Source organism: Acipenser ruthenus, chromosome 30 (genome assembly GCF_902713425.1).
Source record: "Acipenser ruthenus chromosome 30, fAciRut3.2 maternal haplotype, whole genome shotgun sequence".
Classification (NCBI taxonomy): Eukaryota; Metazoa; Chordata; class Actinopteri; order Acipenseriformes; family Acipenseridae; genus Acipenser; species Acipenser ruthenus.
The window spans coordinates 12,171,092-12,193,030 of record NC_081218.1 but is presented as its reverse complement, the minus strand read 5'-3'; the positions used below and the strand labels follow the sequence as shown (position 1 = coordinate 12,193,030).

General features: G+C 44.2%; 1 protein-coding gene across 30 annotated transcripts in view; it reads right to left on the bottom strand.

Annotated features, from left to right (window-relative positions):
- nfasca (neurofascin homolog (chicken) a) overlaps window positions 1-21,939 on the bottom strand; it is a 63,150-nt gene that overhangs the window by 7,809 nt on the left and 33,402 nt on the right. For 10 of the 30 annotated variants that reach the window (XR_009309493.1, XR_009309495.1, XR_009309494.1 and 7 more), the window contains 24 exons: window positions 21,074-21,185; window positions 20,157-20,341; window positions 19,552-19,683; window positions 19,307-19,450; window positions 18,342-18,453; window positions 17,853-18,019; window positions 17,408-17,555; window positions 17,080-17,139; window positions 16,002-16,126; window positions 15,155-15,196; window positions 14,667-14,768; window positions 14,297-14,494; window positions 13,733-13,803; window positions 13,093-13,315; window positions 12,765-12,877; window positions 12,269-12,479; window positions 11,863-11,985; window positions 11,198-11,371; window positions 10,481-10,495; window positions 6,815-7,006; window positions 6,033-6,155; window positions 3,721-3,870; window positions 2,472-2,603; window positions 1,833-1,902 (listed from right to left, as the gene is read on the bottom strand). Coding sequence is in view for 27 of the 30 variants with exons in the window: in XM_033996314.3 (XP_033852205.3) it covers window positions 1,833-1,902; window positions 2,472-2,603; window positions 3,721-3,870; window positions 6,033-6,155; window positions 6,815-7,006; window positions 10,481-10,495; window positions 11,198-11,371; window positions 11,863-11,985; window positions 12,269-12,479; window positions 12,765-12,877; window positions 13,093-13,315; window positions 13,733-13,803; window positions 14,297-14,494; window positions 14,667-14,768; window positions 15,155-15,196; window positions 16,002-16,126; window positions 17,080-17,139; window positions 17,408-17,555; window positions 17,853-18,019; window positions 18,342-18,453; window positions 19,307-19,450; window positions 19,552-19,683; window positions 20,157-20,341; window positions 21,074-21,185 (3,124 nt within the window). In the remaining 3 variants the exon portion in view is untranslated. Of the gene's footprint in view, window positions 1-91; window positions 1,131-1,832; window positions 1,903-2,471; window positions 2,604-3,720; window positions 3,871-6,032; window positions 6,156-6,814; window positions 7,007-10,480; window positions 10,496-11,197; window positions 11,372-11,862; window positions 11,986-12,268; window positions 12,480-12,764; window positions 12,878-13,092; window positions 13,316-13,732; window positions 13,804-14,296; window positions 14,495-14,666; window positions 14,769-15,154; window positions 15,197-16,001; window positions 16,127-17,079; window positions 17,140-17,407; window positions 17,556-17,852; window positions 18,020-18,341; window positions 18,454-19,306; window positions 19,451-19,551; window positions 19,684-20,156; window positions 20,342-21,073; window positions 21,186-21,939 lie in introns of those variants that run through there. The other 20 variants (XM_033996411.3, XM_059004682.1, XM_033996419.3 and 17 more) reach the window with 9 other exon arrangements.

The window sequence follows — 21,939 nt, the reverse complement described above, 5'->3', positions numbered from 1 at the left end:
ACTGCGTGTGCAAATACACGGTGATTAATGTCACAGTGAATAAAGGATTATGGACAGGTTTTTATATGAGCAGGATATTGTAGTATTGTTCAGTGCTTGCCAAAAATACTACTACAGGGACTGTAAATGACAAATTATACAAGGCGATTTTTATTTCATCTTCCATTTTTCACAGTAGTGATTTAATGATAAGTTTACAGGGCATAAACATCACCTCATATAGTATGCGTACCACAGGATTTCAGATAATACTATAGTGTCAGAACATCTATCCAGTATTACTGTAATTCTCTGTATAAGTAGCAGCCATTTAATAAAGTGTAACTAATATATGCAATTTTTACATACAGGTAGTGTGCATTATATATATGCACACAAGAAACTAAAGTATTGGATCAAGAATGCCCAGAAGTGCGTGATATATACTGGACATTACGGTAATAGAGGGATAAATAGCACCAAGGTTGTTTTAACCCTGGTGTATTTTCCTTCCAGTAATAAATGTAATTTATTAATGTAGCAAAACACAGGTAAGCAGAGGATGGGCAGGTCCTACTGCTTCTTACAAGCAGACAAACGTTTCGACTAATGCCTTCAACACACATTGGCTGAAGGAATTAGTCAAAGCGTTTGTGCAGCTGAGCTGCTTATATGTTTTACCTTTGGAATGTGTGATGTAATGTGTGACGTTATGGATGAATCTCATTGCTTCGTCCTGAAAGAACAGCTCTCATTTTTAACCTTCCTGTTGTATAGTATCGAGTTAAAAGCTTTGATAACCAGGCCTTCCTCACTAGCACAGCATAAGAAAAGTCTCTCAAGACAGGTATTGTTTTGCTGTTGGCCTTTGCCTTGACAGACGGCATCTTTACTTTAACTCAGGTGTGGCCTTCTTTATTTCTGCCACAACACTATGAGTTCACTTCCTGTGTTACAGGCAATAGGACCCCACCACAACAGGAAGTGAATGGGGAGAGAAACTGACGGAAAACAAAACAGGAAGATCAGCAGCCAGACAGTAAGGTGCTTGAGAGATTGTTGATGTGCTCTTTTTTTTTTTTCAGCCGTGGTTACTAACCCTTTTAACAGAAATAAAAGGCAATTTAAAAATGAAGTACCTGTTCTCATTCCTTACGCAAAAGCAGCATTTATGAAAAAAGGGACAAAATGAATGGAGGGTCAGAACAGAAGACAGGTAAGACTTGCAGAAGAATTCAGAGCAATATTCCTAAGAATATGTGGCAGAACTTTATATGGCATTGCTTTGTAATTATCATGTGATCTGGTTACTGCAGGAATGTAGATTCTTCTTCAGTATTCCATTTATATACTGATTTTATTGAAACTTAAATCGTTAATACAAATCTCCATGTTATAATAGTTACATTTTAATTACATTGCAACTGCAATTTGCAATCAATCAATCTTAAAACAAAGCATTACCAAAAGTCTGAGGGTTTAATTTGAGTTTCTGTTCGGTGGCCAATAAATTCAGGGGGAAACTGGAAAGCAAAGGGGACAGCCAGCCTACAGCCACTAATATTGAAGAGATTGTCTAGTCATGTTCTGGCCTGTGTGCATTATAAACAACATAGTCTATCCTGCTTGTAAAGAAACAACCCTGCTTCTATGGAAAAGGGCATACCTTTGTGCTTGAGCTACAGACAGCCTGGTAAAGCATCACATTCGTCAGACACTTCTCAGCTCAATGGCTTTTCTTGATCTATCACAACCATCCTTTCAACTAACATTATCACCAATTGAAGCAGCAGGTTTTGCTGTCCGCCAATGTATTTTCTACAGTAGAAATAGTTCTTGTTAAAGAGACGTACCGGTAATCGAAAGACCCATCCTGGTCCTTACGCTCCATGGGATCTAAAGGAAGGTCCTTTTTGTCCCGCACTGTAACACAAAGAATAATACCTGTTATTATATTCTGCTGTCGCTAGAATAATACATGGAAATGTATGTGTATAAAACCCTATACCAATAAAAATGCTAAATGCAACGATGCAAGGATGACACAAGGACGAGGAAGGACTTCATGCATGCCTTGCAAGAAAATGCCAAGGGATTTCAAAGACTTCAGCTTGAACAAGGACAAGTCTGGGAGGGTTATGCAAGTATCCTTTCTTATCATTGTATCTTACAGTATTTGCACAGATTGATTTAATCTTACATTTATGGCACGATCCTGTAGATGTTGTTTTTGTATGGGTTAATTTCCACTATATATCGAGATTTTATCCTGGTGGATGAAATAAATCTAAATAAAAAAAATGTATATAGTAGAATAACTGCTTTGTGCTTTGCTACCTAAGCGTACATATCAAATGGGCTAAGGAATACAAATATATTTGCTTGTTTTGGCGTGACGGTCATAGTCAAGTTAAAATGCCCGTCCTGTCTGTCTGTCTGTCTGTCTGTCTGTCTGTCCTGTCTGTCTGTCTGTCTGCAGGTCCGTCCCGTACCTGGGTACTTGCCCCCGCGGCTCCTCTTTATGAAGCAGACGATGAGGAGGATCAGCACCAGCAGGGCGATGGCGCACATCAGCCCGATGAACCAGCCCTGGGTGGCGATGTCCACCTGGTCCTTGGTGTAAGCTGTGATAGCGGGACGGAAGAGAAAGAGAGAGAGAGAGAGCGAGAGCGAGAGCGAGAGAGCGAGTGAGAGCGCGAGAGAGAGAGAGAGAGAGAGAGAGAGGCTGTGAATCAATGAGGCTCTGGAAACCATTCATTCAGAGCCTGAATTACCAACCTGGGTCCCAGATGCAGGTCCGTCCATCCTTTCCATCTCTACAACATCTTCATGTGTGAACCTCTGAACACTGTCACACACACAGGCCTTCATTCCCAGGCCTCAGAGCCTTCTATAATTCACCTTCTCAGTTTCAGGCTCTTTTGACTTGAGAGATTTCCACTCTCATTATAAATTCCACAACCTTCAGCTTAGCAGTGCAAGGCGTCTAACTTGAATCACTTCCAAAGATTCTGTGAAGTGACAGGAACCCCCAGAAGTGTGAGCCCTGTGGAAAACTCAAGGTGGAGTGAGATGATCACACCTCAGGTCTGGAATAATGTAATACAGACAACTAGCATGGCTCACAAACCTGTTTCTAATCCATGGGTTTATGGAGATGATTTATTAAGTCACAAAGCTGGAACAGATAATTATATCCATTCCAGTAATAATCTGTCTGACATGGCAAGAATTGTAGAGACCTATTCCTCCGGTATTTGTTTGAACTGAAGCATTAAGTCAACAACTTTTTACCATACAACAGCTAAAACCACACTCCTGCTAAAATGCTCCCGCTAAACACTGCAGTGTAAACGAATCAGTAGTATTAGTAGATACCTGTTAATGTAGTTTGTTTTTACATAAATGGGATTTGAAAATAGTAATCTCCAATACTGTAGTTTTTTGCAAGACATTGCACACTTTTTTTAAGCAGCAAAAGCCCTATCCCCATTTGTGCACAACCTTGTTTAACCTGTGGTTGCTGGGCTCCAACCAGCTACATCACAGCTCCCAAGCTAAGCTCTAAAACCCTGTACAAAAGAGTCAGGCCAGAGTTCCAAAGATTCTATTCTATTAGCAAGTATTGCCAGCAGGGCTTCAGCCGCTAATACACAACTTAAAAAAGCACTACACCAGCTTTAGGTTGAACAGCTCCAGTACAGACACCCAAGTGGGGGTACAAGGGGGTGCCTGCCTCACCTGCGCTGGTCTCAAAGGGGACGGTCTTGCTGCTGATGAAGTCGTACTCTCGAGAGTAAACCCGCACACTGTACTTGGCCCCCTCCGCCAGCCCGGCCAGCTTGACGGGGGTCTCGTGTTTGACCGTCACGCTTTTCACTGTCTTGTTACCTGAGAGACAAGAGACGGCCGTCACGGGAGCAAGAGGAGAAGATGGGCGGCGCCATAGAGGCGAGACGGGTCGCTAGGTACCGGATTTCAGCAACAGGAAAGTGCAATGGATTGTGGGTGCAATGAGTTCTGCTCCTGTTGAGTCTGGTGCAATTGCTTTGTAATTAGAGCTAGTTAATGTAAAGTGTAAACCAAAATAGTATACAAGTGTTTGGTTTATGCATAGCACACACTGCCATCAGGTGCCCAACTGCTGTAACTGGAGCAAGGCTCTTAACGGCATAGTCTGCTTCGAGCAACGAGGAACAGAAGTCATATTTCTTGTGGCCTTTCCTGGAATGTCAATCATCTCATCACCCCCCCCCCCCCCCCCCCCGTGTGTTTGTGATGTCATCACATAATGGGCACGCACTTGATGACATCAGAAAAAAAGAAAGACTTGTGACATGCTGATGATGTCATCAACCCACAGCAAAGCTCATGATGGAACCAGCAGTTCCTAGTTTTTGGAATTCAAACCACTGGCTCGAGCCAGAGCTGGCCCTGGGAGCGATCGCTGCCGAATAAACTACCTGGTTTGACAAGGTCTGTTGCAACCAAGAAGTTCCAACAACAGAATGCTGGTACTAAGATATCATTAGAACATAAAGACTTCCCATCAAAGCATTTGTCCAGCTTCTTTAGATTTTACTGAAAACCAAACTGCAACCAAATGTCTTTTACGCAAAAGGCCCGATTCTCAAAGCCCATTCAATTTTCAAAGCTCTCTCTCTAAATAGTCCTTCCAGTGAAAAGAAATGGTCTCAATAACGATTTGGAGGAAACCGCTTTGAAAATCCATTGTGTTATGCTATTTTATAAGTTCTAAAAATTCCAAAAACCGCTGCTTGCAACAGGCTGATGATGTCGTCATGTCACACTCATGATGTCATCCTCCTGCAGCAAGCTTGCAAAGACTGTGCAGCACTCTAATTGGATTCTAATGAATGGAGAGAAGGAGAGGGCAGGGTAGGGCATGTAGGCAGGAAGCTCAACCAGAATGCATAAGCTACAAAAGGCAAAGAAGAAGGGCGTTTCATAAGGCTCAGTGATGTCCCTTTAGGAAACCCACAACACATGTCTGCATCTTCCAGAAGAACACTTCTACTGGTCCCCAACACCATCAACTGTTTTTCAAAGGCTTGGATTAAAATTACATCCCCTTTACACTGTATTGTCATTTTATATTTTATAGCTAAATCGGACTGAAGCTACCTATTTGAGAAATCGGCTTTATAAAACTATCCTGCATGTAAACCCCATAATGAGCTGGAGTTGGGACTCTGTCAACCCCAGTTAGGATTGCAGGCTGGCAGAACTCAATCTCTCCACCTCTCACTGATGGTGGAAGTTAACTAATGGGCATCCAGTGTGAAGGATGCGAGAGGAAGGTTTTAAACCTCAGACAACAGAAAAGAAAAATGTTGGCAGAACATGAGGGCTGTGAATATATTATGCTGTCGGCAAAATAATGGAGGTTGATTAATAGCAGTTTTACAAAAAAGTGACTCATATGAGTGATCTTTGACTGTGGCAGCCACATGCTGCAGGCGGGTAAGACGAAGGGATTTAAACCAGATTCACCTGCAGAAATAAACCAGCTGGAACTGGGAGTGATGGGAGAATCCCTGAGGGACAACAACTGAACTCGCCCACCCGAGAACAGAAAACACACAACTGACACATCAGCCAGGGCACAGCACTAGCTACAGTGTGACCGATAACTATTGCCATGAGCCAGATTCCTCCCCCTGAATGCCATCTTGGAAGGGAGCTCTGTCGCAACCACAATTCAGGGGTGCTTTATTACTTTTTGTATCAGGTTAAGCATACAAAGAAGCAGAAGGTTGAAGAACAGCTAAGGTATGGGATCCGCAAGGTTATTGCTTCACGTAGTGCTTCTTGTCCAGCAGGTGACAAATATAGAACAAGAGCTGAGAGATGTTCCCTCAGAGAAGGACTGCCATTGAGGAAACTAAAGAAAGCCTTGTTAAATGTGCCTAACTCAGCTCTTCAATTTGTCTCAGCCTTCGAAGATGGCTTCTCCTTAGACCCCTCCACCTCGCCCCCAGCTGAAAGTCAAATCATTCACAGATGCTGGCGAGCAAGCTCCCGGTCCTTACTGTCAGTGTACTCAATGACAAACTCGGTGGTGTCTGGAAGGAAGTTGTGAGTCCAGCTGATGTTAACATAGTTACTGTTCGGAGAGACCGTCAGGTTCCAGATCTGTCTGCTCACAGGGGTTTCTGGGTACAACCGGTTGGAGAGGCAGTGTTAATACAGAGGTGTGTGCAAGACAGGCACACAACCTCTCACACACGCACGCACGCATGCACACACGCACACACACTCACACTCCAGATTCCGAATCTTTATAGTACAACACCACGTTATACTGCAGCAGCACAAGGCTCAGGCTGTACTGCAGTGGAGCCTAGGCACTTTATATAACACCCTTGGCGCAAGACATTACATTACACTGCACCAGTGGCGCTCATGCACATTGAACATAGTCCAGTTTTAGTGCAGTGGCATAAGACAAACGTAAAATTGCACCAGTAGGACAAGGCCACGTTAGATTGTTTTGCCACAAGCCTGGATTATACTGTATTGTTACAAGACCACAGTGCAGTTGAACAGAACAGCATGATCCTGTAGTGGGAGATTTGCTCTAGGGTAGCATCCCATTGTATTAATACAGCAGGAATTTAATTACCCTGCAGAAAGCACTAGATAAAGTGGCACAAGAACACGTTACACTGCAATGGCCAAAGACCATATTATACTATAATGGCACGAGACCCCGTTATACTGCAGTGTACATACTGTACAATTAAGGACTGAAACACATAACAGCGTACAGCAGAAATCCTTGTAAAACAGAACAAAGAGACAAATGAAATACCACGCATTTGAATGTGAGTGATAGCTGACAAAGGACTCTTGGTTGTAGTTGTCATGGCGACAGTAGTAGTAGTGGGAGTTGTAGTGGGAGAGGGAGCAGCAGTAGTAGCAGTAGTAGTAGTTGTGACCGTGGTGCTGGGAGAGGTATCAGAGGTTACCAAAACCGTTGGGGTGGGTGGTAGCGACGGAACAACTAAAGAAGGGGAAAACATCAATACATTAACAGAAAGGAGCACAAGAAAAAAATAAAATAAATAAAGCAATATTGATTGCACATGAAGGCTTGTTGCCACCGGGCCTAGTTTGGCCTAGCCTGTGTACCAGGCAGAGGGTCTCAAGTTTCACCAACTGGAATGCTGCTCAGTAAATGGAGGGTACACACAATGCTGACTTCAGTTATCTTACATGTAAGCTTTATTCTGTGGGTTACACAATGACTGTAGCAGGTCTACAGGTTTTATTGTCAATTTGAGGGTCTGACCCTCGAAATGCGGGTGACTTGGGTGGTCTACAGTGAAGCTGGTACCCAGGCTAGGTTTAGTCTGGACAGCCCAGGAATTCTAACATGCATCTTTTCAGTGATGGCTGTACAACATGGCTTGCGATCATTGGAAGAGTATTCAGAACTCAAAGAAACACACAGGGGCTCTGTTTTTAATGATCTCTTCCTAGACTGTCCTAAACCTTGTACAGATTAATAGAGAGCAAAGGGAGACGAGATTCAGATTTACAATTGGGAAAAAGTGGATTACTTATCTAAAAGCGTTACATAACACCATTACTGATTGTAATCGCCAAGTCTAACTTAAAACAGAAATTAAAAGTAAATTCCTTTTCAAATCTTTTGGTTTCACCCATGTGCTATGCAAATAAATGTATTATAAGAAACTGCAATTAATATACAGCATTATCATATTTTAGCTTCCAGGAGTTCAAGAAAAGATGCATGCTTTTCTATTTTCTATTTCATTATTTCACCATTTAAAGCAACATTCTCCCAGCTGCATTTGATAGTTTTGTTGTCATCCGGAACAGAGCTGCCCTGGTCCTTGCGTGTGCAATGCAGTGTCATCGACCCCTAGTGGCCAAGACATTCAACAGCAAGATAGTCGGCTTTTTATCCCTGTGATATGTTCACACCTTTTTAAGTCAATGTTTTAGAAACTATAAATAAATAAAAATCTACTTAAATTAAAACATGACGTGGTTGAAACCTTGCACTGAGACAAAGCTGAGTAAATCTGACCCTTTCTTAATCCCTTTCCCCATCTCTGTTTCTCTGGGTTCCCTGATCTTGATGAATCTTATACTAACGTGACTTATAATCAGATAGGAGCAGCTCTTGAAAGTCCTGGGATAATATTGCTTCATAAAACCAGTGAGCAATCCATTTCTTACCTCTTTTTAGCTGTATAAACACAATTAATGGGTCCACTTTTATTTTGCTGACATTATTTTAGTTATTCACTTGATTCTTTTTAATGTAGATGAACCACTGCATCCTGGTACTTTTGCTATAGCTCACATGGTCAGAATGCCACCAGATATTTGGCGTGAGTTTGACCTACAACACCAGGAAGTACTAGAAAGTAGCAACTTTTCATCTGCAGTGTCGTCTGAGATTTCAGCATCCTCCAAACTGAAATATAAAACACAAGCAAACGAGCCAAAAGACCTACAGCAGAATTAAAAGGGGAAAGTGACAATCTTGGATAGTGCTAATAGGAGGTAAGAAAATAGATTTTACAATCTTAGCAATCGCTCTTTGCACCGCAGACTTGGAAAAACTCTTTGACAAGCGATGCTCATGCTTTTGCAAGAAAGATCACAGCCTTCTGTGGCAGCAAAGCAGTTCATTTGCACAGTCAATAGTACATGCATGCATTGCTGAAGCTTAGCCTATCTCTTGCCACCAGTGTGCAGAGAAAGGCAGTCATGCTCTTGCCTAGAATTAAGAGAATTACAGCAACTGGCAAACGCTTGGATGATCATGAAGAATATGATCCAGTTTGTAATTGACAACCTTTACATCATGAGCTTTGGAATAGAATGACATCATGAGTTCATGAATTTTAACATCAAAGAAGAAAAAATAGTGGCCATGCCATCATACACCTAAGTATCTCCGTTGTTTGGTTTCAAGCACTTGAAACCAGAGTCACCAACTAGCACCAGTGAATATGTCTACTGGTGGGGAATGGGTGCTGCTGTCTACCTGGAATTTCACAGAATAATTCAACGCACCTTTCAACAGGTTCTTGAGGGAACCCAAGCTGCCTTAAATGGTCACGTTACAGAATTCAGTGAGTGCAGCAAGTATTTTTTTCTGTTCTGGTCAGATTCCTAATATGCAGAATTAAAATACATTACATTCACTCTAACCGTTAACCTTCTCAAACCTATTACTTTCTTCTGAGCTACTGGAACCTGCTCTCTTCCACACTGAAGCCCAGGACTCTAACCACTGAGCTACTCAAATGCACTGCCTTCCACTCTGCAGCCCAGCACTGTAACCACTGAGCTATTCAAACCCACTACCTTCCACACTGCAACGCAGCATTCTAACTAACCACTAAACTACTCAAACCCACTACCTTCCACACTGCAACGCAGCATTCTAACTAACCACTAAACTACTCAAACCCACTACCTTCCACACTGCAGCCCAGCACTCTAGCCACTGAGCTACTCAAACCCACCCCCTTTCACGCTGCTTCCCAGTGTTTTAATCTTTTAAATGGACAGGGTAACCCTTAAATAAGTTACTTGGACAAGACGCTCATTGATATTTTACAAACGCATGCCAGTAATTAACAACAGACAAATACATTCTCAGTGAGGAGTCATTAGGAAGGAACACAGGGACGCTTTTCCTGTTGTGTCGGTTTCAGGAGGGGGGTGAGACTGGTTCATCTGCATGCTCTGAGACAAACCCAATACAGCGGGCTGAGGGGCAGTGATTGGAGGGCCGTCAGCGATCGAAATCGAGAATTGTAAAGGTATGTATACTGGAACTCAGTCACGAGTTTGAGAGTTTGGATTGCCATGGCAGTTGTTTTTGGATCACATCTACAGTGCAGAGATAACCACTAATTGTTGATATATGAGTGATTATTAAATTAGGAATGTTATTTGATAAGAGTGTGGTGCACCCTTGAAGTTTGGCCGGCTGTGCTTCACAAATGCAGGACTCTCGTGAATGTACAAACGTGGGTTCAAGTTTATGACTTCGATCTCTGAGGGAGAGGATCTATAGACTGTGTAGTACAGACAGACAGACAGACAGGCAGGCAGGCAGCAAGACAGACAGACTGTGCACTACAGCCAGATTGCTGGTTCCAGTACAGTGCACAGGAAAGAGATGCACAGTTCATAGAGAGGAGCTCTGAGGTGCAATGATCCCAAAATACCTTAAGAACCAATCAGATACCATGTTTGTTTTTGATTTGCTCCCCGCTACTGTGCTTTTTGGACATGTCACATATGAATATCACATATAAATATCACATATGAATATATGGTTCAATCATTGCATCCCTTTCATAAACTGGCTCTGTACTGGCTGACTCGGTCACAGGCTGTGCTGCACAGATATGGACGGACGGGCAGACGGACAGACAGCCAGACTCTGCCCATTTCCCGTTACCTACTCCAGCTGGGACAGTACCTGAGCTGGCATTCACTTCAGTCAACACCAAAGGAGGGGGAGAAGGAGGAGACAGGAGAGAGATAAGGAAAAGAAGAAAAAAAGACACACAGGAAGTAAAGGAGATCGAGAAAGAGAAAAACAGTTAATAGGAAGAATGTCTGTCACTCCAGGAAGCAAATCCAAAAGAAGGTTATCTCACCAACATCCAACACAGACAACACATAGACATGCAGAACCTGCGCCACATTGAAGAATTATTCTCAACGACTGCAGAAACAAATTATAGTAGAACAATAATAATACAAAACACCTTACACTTATATATTGCCTTTCATCATAAATGATCCCAGGGCATTCCACAAGAAAACCATTAAAAAAAGAATCAAACAGCGTCATTATGGAGCCCATCAAAACGTTTTAAAATAAACTCTGGAGTGGATTTTCAAACATGAAGGAACAACTGAATATTGCATATGGACAATTACTGCAACTAATTCCATCTCAAATTACATGCAAAATGATTTTGGTGGCCTCGCAAGACCACCACATTAAGCACAACTGTATCTACTGCAAGGTTCAGATTCCCAGGCCTCAGTTCCAACCGCAAGGCCACACTTTCTACAACCAGGATCTTCTATTTCCAGACTATATCCCCAACACCACTGCCAGACCAGCTGCTATGGGCAGTATTTCTGTCTCCCCTGCAAGGGTTAACCCAGGCCACGCAGCTCCTACCTTCGTTGGCAAAGTCGGGAGACTCCTCGATGTACACCTCTCCCGTACCCACTTGCGTCCGGGCGCTCAGGTAGAACTTGTATCGCGTGTAGCGGTCACTCAGTCGCAGCGTGTAACTTGTGGTGTTGGCAGAGAGGTTCTCTGTTATCATCTTGCCAGTCCGAGACCCATTCACTGGAGGAAAGAGGAGGCAGAGCTCGGTCAGAGCGGACACACACGCACACACTCACGCATGGACTTCCAGGATATTATAAGCGCTCGGTGCTTGAGCAATCCTTTGATTTGTAGGCAAAAGACAACCTTATTTAGCATTTTAAACCCTACCAAAGAAACAGAAAGAAATTATACTGAACGTCCCCATCTGAGAAAATATTATCACTGCCTTTACCTCAATTAAAAAGTATGCGCATGCTCCAAATTTTCTATCGATCTGGAGTTGCACATACATATCATTATCAGTACATGAACCCTGCCTGAAATTCCACATTTCCATATCGCACAATAAATACTACAAAGACAGGGATTTCTCAAAGCACTGCCCATGCATAGTGTCCTGAGTCAGAATGAGAACGCTGGTCACAATCACAGGGAAGTTACTGCTTCTCAGATATCTTTGTACTGTATAGTTTTATTCCCAAGTCGGATGGGAAGTGTGAACAGCTCACCAGTCTGGTACTTGAGGAGGTATCCTGTGATGATGCCGTTAGGCTCCACTGGGTGGTCCCAGTCCAGGTATATGGCGTCCACGTTCCTCTGCTGAATTCGTAAGTATTTCGGGACAGCAGGCACTGGAGAACAAGGAGACATATTAGCTGGTGTAACATACTGTATGCATTCCCTTATAAAATATTACCACAGTAAATAGACACAGTAAGTTTACAGTTTTTAGGTTTGGCATTTTTTTTTTTTTTTATATATGTGTAACCATACCTCTCTGGGCTTTCCAGTGCTTCTCTATTAATTACCATACTGTTACATTTTGCTTTTATTATGGTGCACTTTTCTAAGGGTTCATCCACTAGAACACTCCCAATCTGCTCAGAGAAATGGAATGTGCACACTGGGGCATACCTCCCTCGGGGGTCTGGAAGTCCACCGTGACGGAGGGAGGCCCCTCCCCCCTGCCGTTTACCGCCACCATGTACAGCTTGTAGTTGCTGTAGGGGATGAGACCGGACACCACGCCCGAGGGCCTGGACGTCCAGGAGGTAAAGCTGGTCGATTTCTTGACCCGAGACACACTGAGTCCCCTGAGCTGGCTGCTCTCCCGCGTGTAATACACCTGCAGGAGCAATGGTTAGAATTCTTCAGATTCACTGCACAGTGTCCCCCCCACCTGGAGCCATACCGGGGGGGGGACTCCAACAACCCATATCTGATACAGTACTTACACACTGAACAGCCCAGATCATACCAGCACTGATCAAGGTCATGCACTAACCTTACCAAAGTATTAGAAAAATACTCTGACAAAATGAACTTTTACTGATTGCATTAACGTCCGATTTCCCTCACAATGCTATGTCCAAATCTTCCTGAGAGGGCAGATCTAAAGAATCTGGCTGACCTTGTATTCCTTCAGCTCCCCTTGCACGCTCTCTGCTGAGACGTGGCTCCAGTACACCACGGTCTTGGTAGCGGATGGCCTGACCCGTAAGTTGCTGGGAGCTGCCCTGGGGTCTGGAAAGAAACCAGGGCCAAAAGTGTTAAGATGTACTCAAGTGTTGACAACCTCAGCTCTAACCACGAGGTCGCACTGCTTCCCTCCCAGTCCTAAGCTCTAACATCAGAGCACACTTTATCTCTCCCAGTCTCTTATCTTACACCACTAGGCCACACTGCCTCCCATCTCAGTCCCCCGACATTAACCAGTAGGTGGTTAAGGTGGTACTCACAGTCCTCCCCTGAATAGCCGATCACTATGGGGCCCTCAGGGCCCAGCCCGAAGTCGTTCTGTGCCTGCACTCTGATCTCATAGGGGATGTAGGTGTCGGTGTCGGTCACGACGTACTTCAGGTACGTGGTCGTGATGTTCTTCCACTCCTCACGGGAGTCCCTCCGCCGCCACCACACCACGTAGCGAAAGTTAGGCCCGTTGTGATCCATCCCCGGAACCATCTACACAGGGAGGGAGCGACACAATAGGTCACAATGCACTCCCCGTCCTGCGGAATCTATTCACAGTTTAATCAATGCGTTTTTAAGCTGTTTATTTCCACAGGGTGTCCCACAAAACAGCTGATGTCATATATTATGCTGATCAGGATGTTCCCTGTTAAATCAGGTGGCCACACCCCATTGACAATCCACATCACACATCATAATGACCTGCATTAGTTCCTCTTTGCTTAAAGGCATTTCACACCTGAAAGAAATACTTTATTGGACACCCTGTAGTTTCGTAAGATATTTTTCTCCTGTTCAGAAAAATGGTGCATGTGAAACTTTGGAGGAAAAGGCTTTTTCAGGTACTGTGTAATGTTCACAGTATATTCCCATACCATGTCTCCTGTAACTTTCAAAGGCCACTCTTACCTCCCAGGTGATCTCCATGTTCGTCTTCTTGGACCCCTTACCGCGAATCCCCTGGGGAATCAACTCTGGAGCTGAAACACACACACACAGCGCACGTCAGAGCCAAACAAACCATGCTTGGAAACCGGGCTGAAAAGCACTCTGTACAGGACCTCACTGCTACCAAAATAAAAAATGAAGAACTTTGAATGCCACAGTGGCCCGACTGTCATACCACACACACACCACAATGACAATGCCCACGGCTTGAAACTCACACGAGCCCTGCACCCAGTCCTGGGTTCAGAAATACCTTCAATTAAGCATGTTATTCAAATGATCAGGAGTTTGATCTTAAATAAATTGTTCCTCCTTTACAGCTCTGTGAAAAACTCCTATTAGTAAACCTACAGGTGAGACTTACTCGTGCTGTGATTAATGAGTTCAGAGTTGATTTACCAGCAGCCCGATTGTTCAACCTCCTGGCACCTGGGCATTGTTATATACATTTGTGAAACCCAGGACTGGGTGCTGGGCTAGTGCGAGTTTAAAGCCCTGTAATCCCCCCACTCCCTGGTCACTCACGGGCCCCGTTGGTCTGGTAGCGCTCGGACGGCCGGCTGGGGTTGCTGGCTCCGATCTCATTGATAGCCAGGACGCGGAACTGGTAGTTGACGTAGGGAGAGAGCTGCAGGATGACGGAGTTGAGGTTGCCGGGGTAACTGGAGAGATTGTGCCACTTCCCTCTCTCCCATCGGTCCTCTTCATACTGAACGAGGAACTCTGAGAAGAGACAGAGAGGACCGAGAGAGTGAGGAAGAGTTACAGAGTTAGGAGGCAAGCAGAAATGAGAACGGGAGAGATTCTCCCGGTGGACAAGGAGGACAAGGAATCACCTTTGAGGTGAAGGGAGGGAAGGAGGAAGGATGGCAGGTAGGCGAGCTGGATGACTGACCTGTAATTGGACTGTGGTTATCATCCTGGGGTATCCAGGTGAGCCTCACGCTCTTCTCTGAAGGGTCCGTCAGCTCCAGGTCCACAGGGGGGTCTGGGCGGTCTATAGGGAGGGGTGGGGGGGGGGTGGGGGGGTGGTATTAAACACTTTCAAACACACTCTCTCCTTCCTCCTAAAACCTACAGATTTTGTCCACTTTGGTTTGGGTCCTTACAAACATAAAGACTATCTCTTAATAATCCACCCCATAAAGAACGGCCAGCCACAGTTTCATTAAAATTGAAGCAGGTCTCTACACATCTGTACAAGTGTGTGACACACAGACATCTCCTCTAGAAATGGCAGGACTCACTGATCTACAGTCATGCAGTCTCTGTACGGCTTGGGTAGCGAGCAGGATATATAAATAATTTTAATAGCTTTATTCATTAGACATAAAAATAGCAGTTAAAACAACTCAAATTAACAAAGAAACAAACAAACGTTACCTGGAATTATTCCAGTACGGCTGGTAGAGGTTAAGGTTGAAGCTGTGATGTGAAAAGTTAAGAGTCAAATGTTAGTTTTCCGTTAGTATTGCAATTCAAACTCATTTTAGGGTAGTAGCGTCGAAGGGACTGGGTTTAGGGGATACGGTTAAAGCACTGGGGTGCATAAGCTTGTGGGTTTGAAGCAATGGGGCTTTCTTTCATTTACTTATGCTTTGTTTGAAAAACCATCATTACTAGTTAGTCAAGTAACAGAATTCCTAGTAATTATTATTATTATTATTATTATTATTATTATTATTATTATTATTATTATTATTATTTTTTACCACATATGTATGTGTGCAAAGGTGTTTTACTCTCCTTTACTGCACTTTGCTTTGCTTCTACCATGGCATACCATCTGTGTCCACATCAGTGTGTGTGTGTTTGTGTGTGTGTATGTGTGTGTGTGTGCGCGTGTGTGGTGTACGGTGTGTGTGTGTGTGCGTGTGTGCGTGTCTGTGTGTGTATGTGTGTGTGTGTGCGTGTGCGTGTGTGTGTGTGTGTGCGCGTGTGGTGTACGGTGTGTGTGTGTGTGTCTGTGTGTGTATGTGTGAGTGTGGTGTGCGTGTGTGTGTGTGTGGGTGTGTGTGTGTGTGCGCGTGTGGTGTACGGTGTGTGTGTGTGTGTGCGTGTCTGTGTGTGTATGTGTGTGTGTGGGTGTGTGTGTGTGGGTGGGTGTGTGTGTGCGCGTGTGGTGTACGGGGTGTGTGTGTGTGTGTGTGTGTGTGTGTGTGTGTGTGTGTGTGTGTGCGCGTGTGCGTGTGTGCATGTATTGGTGTGATGGAGCTCAATACAGGCGTACCCAGGACAGTGAGGCGCGCTGTGGCAGAGTCTTCATCCAGCTCAGTGCTCACCACACAGGTGTACAGACCCTCGTCGTTCTCATTCACATTTCGGATGGTCATTGATTCCTCGTCTTTCTTCACCCTGCAGGGGTTAGAAGAGAGGGGGGGTTAAAGATGCAGAGTATGAGTAAGGGAGAGGGGGAAGAGGTGGAAGGGCAAAAGTTGCAGGGACATGATTGAGAGAGAGGGGAAAGGGGAGAGAAAGAAAATTAAAGAGGGCGAGAGGGGGTAAGAGGAGAGGGGGGAATAGGAAATAGGATGACTAAAAGTGAGGAGCGGTGTGGGGGAAAGAGCCAGGATGAGGTAGAGGGAGTACGAAGAGGAAAGAAAGGCAGACACAGAGGTGAGAGTACAGAGTCAGGGCAGGGGATAGCTGGGTGTTTAGTTTGTAAGCTGCGTGATGAATTGTAGTCAATGATAAAACAAAATGCACTGCAATGACAGTGAGTAACCTTTGTTAGGACAGCCTGTGTATATATATATATGAATATGATGCGCTTGGTTAAAGCTGATACTTGGTTATTACGCTGTGGTGCTGATCAGAGCTTGTGAAATTGATTTATATTCAGCGTTAACAAGTCATTCAAGACAATCCTCAATTGCCACTGGTAATGAATCTTAATAAGCAGGCTTTCTGTTTTTGTCAGGGTAAAAATGTGCTTTAGATATGCTCATTTTAAATGAATTGACTGCATTTAAGGATTGCGTGGTGGGGTTTTTATACTGTTGGAAAAACGTCATAACCACTTAAAAATAGGCTAGAACTATTTCAAAAGTATATTCAAGAATCAGATTGCACAATTTCTAAAAGGCGTGTTTGAAAATGTATTTGATGTTAGTGATTATTTATGACACAGCATATTGCATGTTGCAAAATAATAATAAATAATTGGATAGTTAATAAAGAAATAGACTGTTTTAGCTCCACACTAGTTGTCAAATGATATGAAATTATTTTAAGAGATGATTTAAGCCCCAAAATATAGGTTTGTTTTTTGTTACATATTCATGGCTGTTATTGTCCGGAGGTCCTACCTGGGATAGAACATTCCCTCCACCTCCTTCAACCACTTTCCTACAGTCCGTACAAAACCTCTTCAAAATACAACATAACAATACAACACATTAGGGCAGACGCAACGCAAAGCTGGCACTTCAAATGAATTAGGCACAATTAAAGAGTCTTCAGCTTTGACCAGAACGCATTTCATGTTGTCCAGTTTACATTTCCAGCACGTAATATAAACTCTGATCAGGAATAATTATTAGACACTGGGAGCATATCATGTTTTAGCAATGTGTGTGTGTGCGATTGAAGCCCTCTGTCGCCCCCTGTCAGGTGAGTGATGGAACTGCCGCTCACCTCCAGCCCATGGTCAGCGCTTTGTCATCTTTGAGCCAGGTGACGGTGAGGCGCATGGTAGGGTCGTGCTTGATGCGGCAGTCGAATCGGGCCGGCGTGCCTTGCTTCGCAATCAGATCTTCCGGGGCTCGGATGATCCGAGTGGGCTCTGAAACAGGACCAGAACCATCAGTACTACACTGCGAGGAAACCTCAATGTAAACCAAGATATACTGTGTGCTTGAAGACCCCTATAGTGCTAATAAAGGACCAGATTCCTTCTCAATAGGAAATTCAGTTAACCGTTTTGTTCCCTCTTACAAAAAAAGGGGAGTCAAAGTTTGGCTTGTTGATTGCTAAACATCACTTTACACAGAAACTCTAAGATCACACTTCAAAAATGAGGGCTTTAGCTGTCCAGTTGGAAAGTTAGGAGAAGCCCTGAGGAATGCTGAGTTTCTCTGACCTTTGACCTCGAGGCGGACCTGGTTCTCGGCCTTGCCCAGGATGTTTGTCGCCACGCAGGTGTAGGTGCCCTGGTCCTCCTTGCGAGCACGCTTGATCTCCAGAGTTCCGTTGTCGTAGACGCGGTACTGCCCCCCGTCCAGGTTACTGCCCTGTCCGTTCTTAAACCTACAGGAACAAACAGAGACAGGGAACAACAAATCCAACTGCACCGGCAAAGCGGCTGGACCTGTATCCAACCCTGCACTACATCAGCTGCTTCTCAAACCACATTCATGGAACTGCATTGTTAGCTACAATAACTTTCAGCTTTAATACTTAATGTGGCTTCACTTTATCATGGAAGGTAACATGAAAGCTTGTAGGAGAAGGAATCAAAACGCAAGCCGCCCAAACCAGGAGAAATACATTTGTTGTTACAGGGGTCTGCTGTGGCTGCACAAAATCAAAACCATAGTCCGGAACCTGGTGGCACAGCCCCTGTACTCACCAGCGCAGCGTGGGCAGAGGAGAGCCAAAGTAGGGGCAGTCGAGGAGGGTGCGGTTGTTCTCGATCACCTTGATAAGCTGGTTCCACGGGGCCAGCATACGCGGCGGCATGTCTGGAAGAAATCCCCATCACTCTTTAGAACTCCATTACCCAGACTCCCTCAGAACTCCATTACTCAGACTCCCTCAGAACTCCATTACCCAGACTCCCTCAGAACACCATTACCAAGACTCCCTCAGAACTTCATTTACCCAGACTCCCTCAGAACTCAATTATCCAGACTCCCTCAGAACTCCATTACCCAGACTCCCTCAGAACTCCATTACCCAGACTCCCTCAGAACTTCCTTTGCCAAGTGTTTAACCTGTAGTATTTTGTATTTAATCATATCCTGATGTAACTATCACTATTTAATCATATCCTGATGTAACTATCACTATTATCTGCTGTATTATTGAATTGTGGTTTGTCACACTTGAACAAAAGTTATTATTATTATTATTATTTATTTCTTAGCAGACAATTGTTACAAGATATCACATTATACATTATTTCACATTATACAGATATCACATTATTTTACATACAATTACCCATTTATACAGTTGGGTTTTTACTGGAGCAATCTAGGTAAAGTACCTTGCTCAAGGGTACAACAGCAGTGTCCCCCACTGGGGATTGAACCCACAACCCTCCGGTCAAGAGTCCAGAGCCCTAACCACTACTCCACACTGCTGCCCATATATTATATTTCTTGCTCTTATTGTATTACTTGTATTGTAACACTTGAAATGTATTTGCTTACGATTGTAAGTCACCCTGGATAAGGGCGTCTGCTAAGAAATAAATAATAATAATAATAATACCCAGACTCTCTCCGAACTTCCATTGCCCAGACTCCCTCAGAACTCCATTACCCAGACTCCCTCAGAACTCTATAACCCAGAATCTCAGAGACCGCTTACCCAGTACATTAACAAAGGCGTTAGCCAGCAGGTAGCCATGCTTGTTGGAGGCGATGCACTGGTACACAGCGCTGCCGCCTATCTGCACCGAACGGAAGACGATGGTGTCACCGGAAACCTTGCGGCTCGGGTTTGGGGAGGCATCTACAGTAGGGAATGAAGAAAGAAGAGATTCCTGATAGCCACTGCTTCAATCACAAACAGATAACCAACTAAGAGGGGCTCCCAGAGCATGGAGCACTCACTCTCTATGGCCTCTCCGTTGACCAGCCACTGGATGGTGGGTTTGGGGTTCCCATTGGCTCGACATACCAGCCTCCCATCTTCTTCAGGGGCCAGGACGAGGTTAGTGGGCTTATTCAGCCAGTAGGGGGCAGCTGTGTGTCACGAAAAAAGAGACATAAAGCTATTGAACAGAACAGGATCTCTTTTAAACACAGTATTTATTATAAATAAGTCGATGGCTATATGTATGTTCATCCATATATTTCAACACAGATTAAAGTTCAACAAAGTCTGGAGACACTTAACAGTTTGGGAAACACTGCAGTTTACAAAAGCTGTTCTTATGAAGCTCTCACGATCCTGGTAAAGTTAGAGTAGCTTTTGGGAAATGGCCCCCTGGCTGCACACAGATCCCCTGATCCCTATGGGCAGTGCTTTAGTCATGCAAGCCGGAACTTGCATAACAGCCAAAGCTAAGTCACATGACCTACATCTCCCGCACAACTGTTGTCATTTGATTCAGTCAGTCCTCTTGACGCAGTGAAAAGAGCATTAGGAAATTCTATTACAAACTACTTCTTTAAGAAGGCTAAAAATGCTGACGAAGACGACAGCAACAGTTCACCTTGCACTGTGACAGCCACCACGTGGCGGGTCCCCCCCATCTTGTTGTTGGCGAGACAGAAGTACTCCCCCGAGTCCTCCTCCGATACCCCGGTGATGCGCAGAGTCTTGTTGAAGTTCTCAAGCTTCGTCTTCAGGGCGGGGAGATCCCCCCCCCTCTTAAACCACTTGATATCGGGGGTGGGCCTTGAGGGGGGCAACGCCGGTACAAAGTTACTTTCATCCGGGTCAAAAGCAAGGGTCAACACTTACTGTAAGGGTCAAGGCTCATTCGCATAAGAGGAAAGGACCTAGGGGAGGGACGGGGGTGTGGTTTCAACGAAGGGGCTGCTGTGATTGGATACATTTGATCATATTTTGGAATCTTTTTAAACACCTCAGCTTGTCGATTAAAGCCCTTAAGTGGCCCAGAGATAGTCAATGTCGTCTCGGTTGGTTATATTATGATCATAAAGTGCTGGTTTTACAGCAGTCGCTCGTTTCAAACCACACCTTTATCATTCCCCAAGGTTCTTTCCTTATATGGAGACTAGACTCAAGGGGTACAATGTTATGTTATTTCAACATGTCTTTTACTTTTCTCTGTATAATATAGGCTCCTATCCGATCACTGAAAACATACTGCAAAAGGAAAATGACTATATTAAAGGGATTGTTTTAAATGGGAAAGACGAAATGTTAGCACTATTGAGTGTTCACAAGTGGATGGTATTTATTTAAAACAATTGTTTAGGAGATAATAGGCTGAACGTTAAGAAATCCAAAATGGAGGTGGATTATCGGGGGTAGACACCAATAATGTAGTTTCAATAAAGGAAATCAATGCCCAGATTAATAACTAGTGTCTAAATTAAGGAGCCACTTGATTTAACCTGGCCTTTGCCACTGCTATGTGCTCTTCTGTCCTGTGAGACTCACACTCCCGAGGCAATACACTCCAGAAGCAGATCCTCTCCGCGCAGCACCGTCTTGGAGCTCGCTGTTCCCGTGGGAGAGAGAAAGGCAGGCGCGGTCTCCGGAACTCCGCGAGCTGAGAGAACGCACAGACACCTTCCTTAAATCAATCCACCCTCAACTTTCATCACACCACATTCAGCGGTACCAAAAAGAAACATAGGGGCTCGACAGCAAAGCTTTTACCCCAGTCTTTGATTAACTCATATTTTGTGAATGAAGAACACAAAAGCTGAGGGAGCACAAAGCCACTTTTTCAGGACCAGTGGCTTGAAACACTTCCAGGAGACCTAGTTTGAGGCAACTTTGCTGTATCAAACCCAGTCTCCCCTGGAGTGCCGTGCAGTTGCCTGAAACCTGTCTCCAAAAACCAAGTTCCAAGCCACAAAGTGGCTTCATATTCCCTCAGCTTAAGACTCCAGTTACAACCAATATAAAGCATATTTTAGTTTAGTTTACAAATCTTAAGCACTCTCGAGAAAAATAGGAGTTCATTAAAGACACAAATAAAAGTTTGAAAAAGGTGACAAGGAGTCTTGAACTTGCTTGTTTTATGAAGCTGTTAAATAAGAAATAAAGAGTCGTCAAGTCCCCATTGTTTCTTTTTTCCCCTTATCAATATCGGAGAGCAGGCAAGTGAACCATCAGGGGAGAGAAAGTGAAGGGTTAGTAAAGAAGTTCTATTGCCTTACCCATGTAATAAAACACCTGCAGTTTACACAGTGGAAATGAATGGAAACGGGTTCAAATACTGCAGTGTAGTCAGATGACATGTACTATATAACCAGACTGTAACAGTAACCAGTCCTAGCACTGTTCATTTAGCTCCT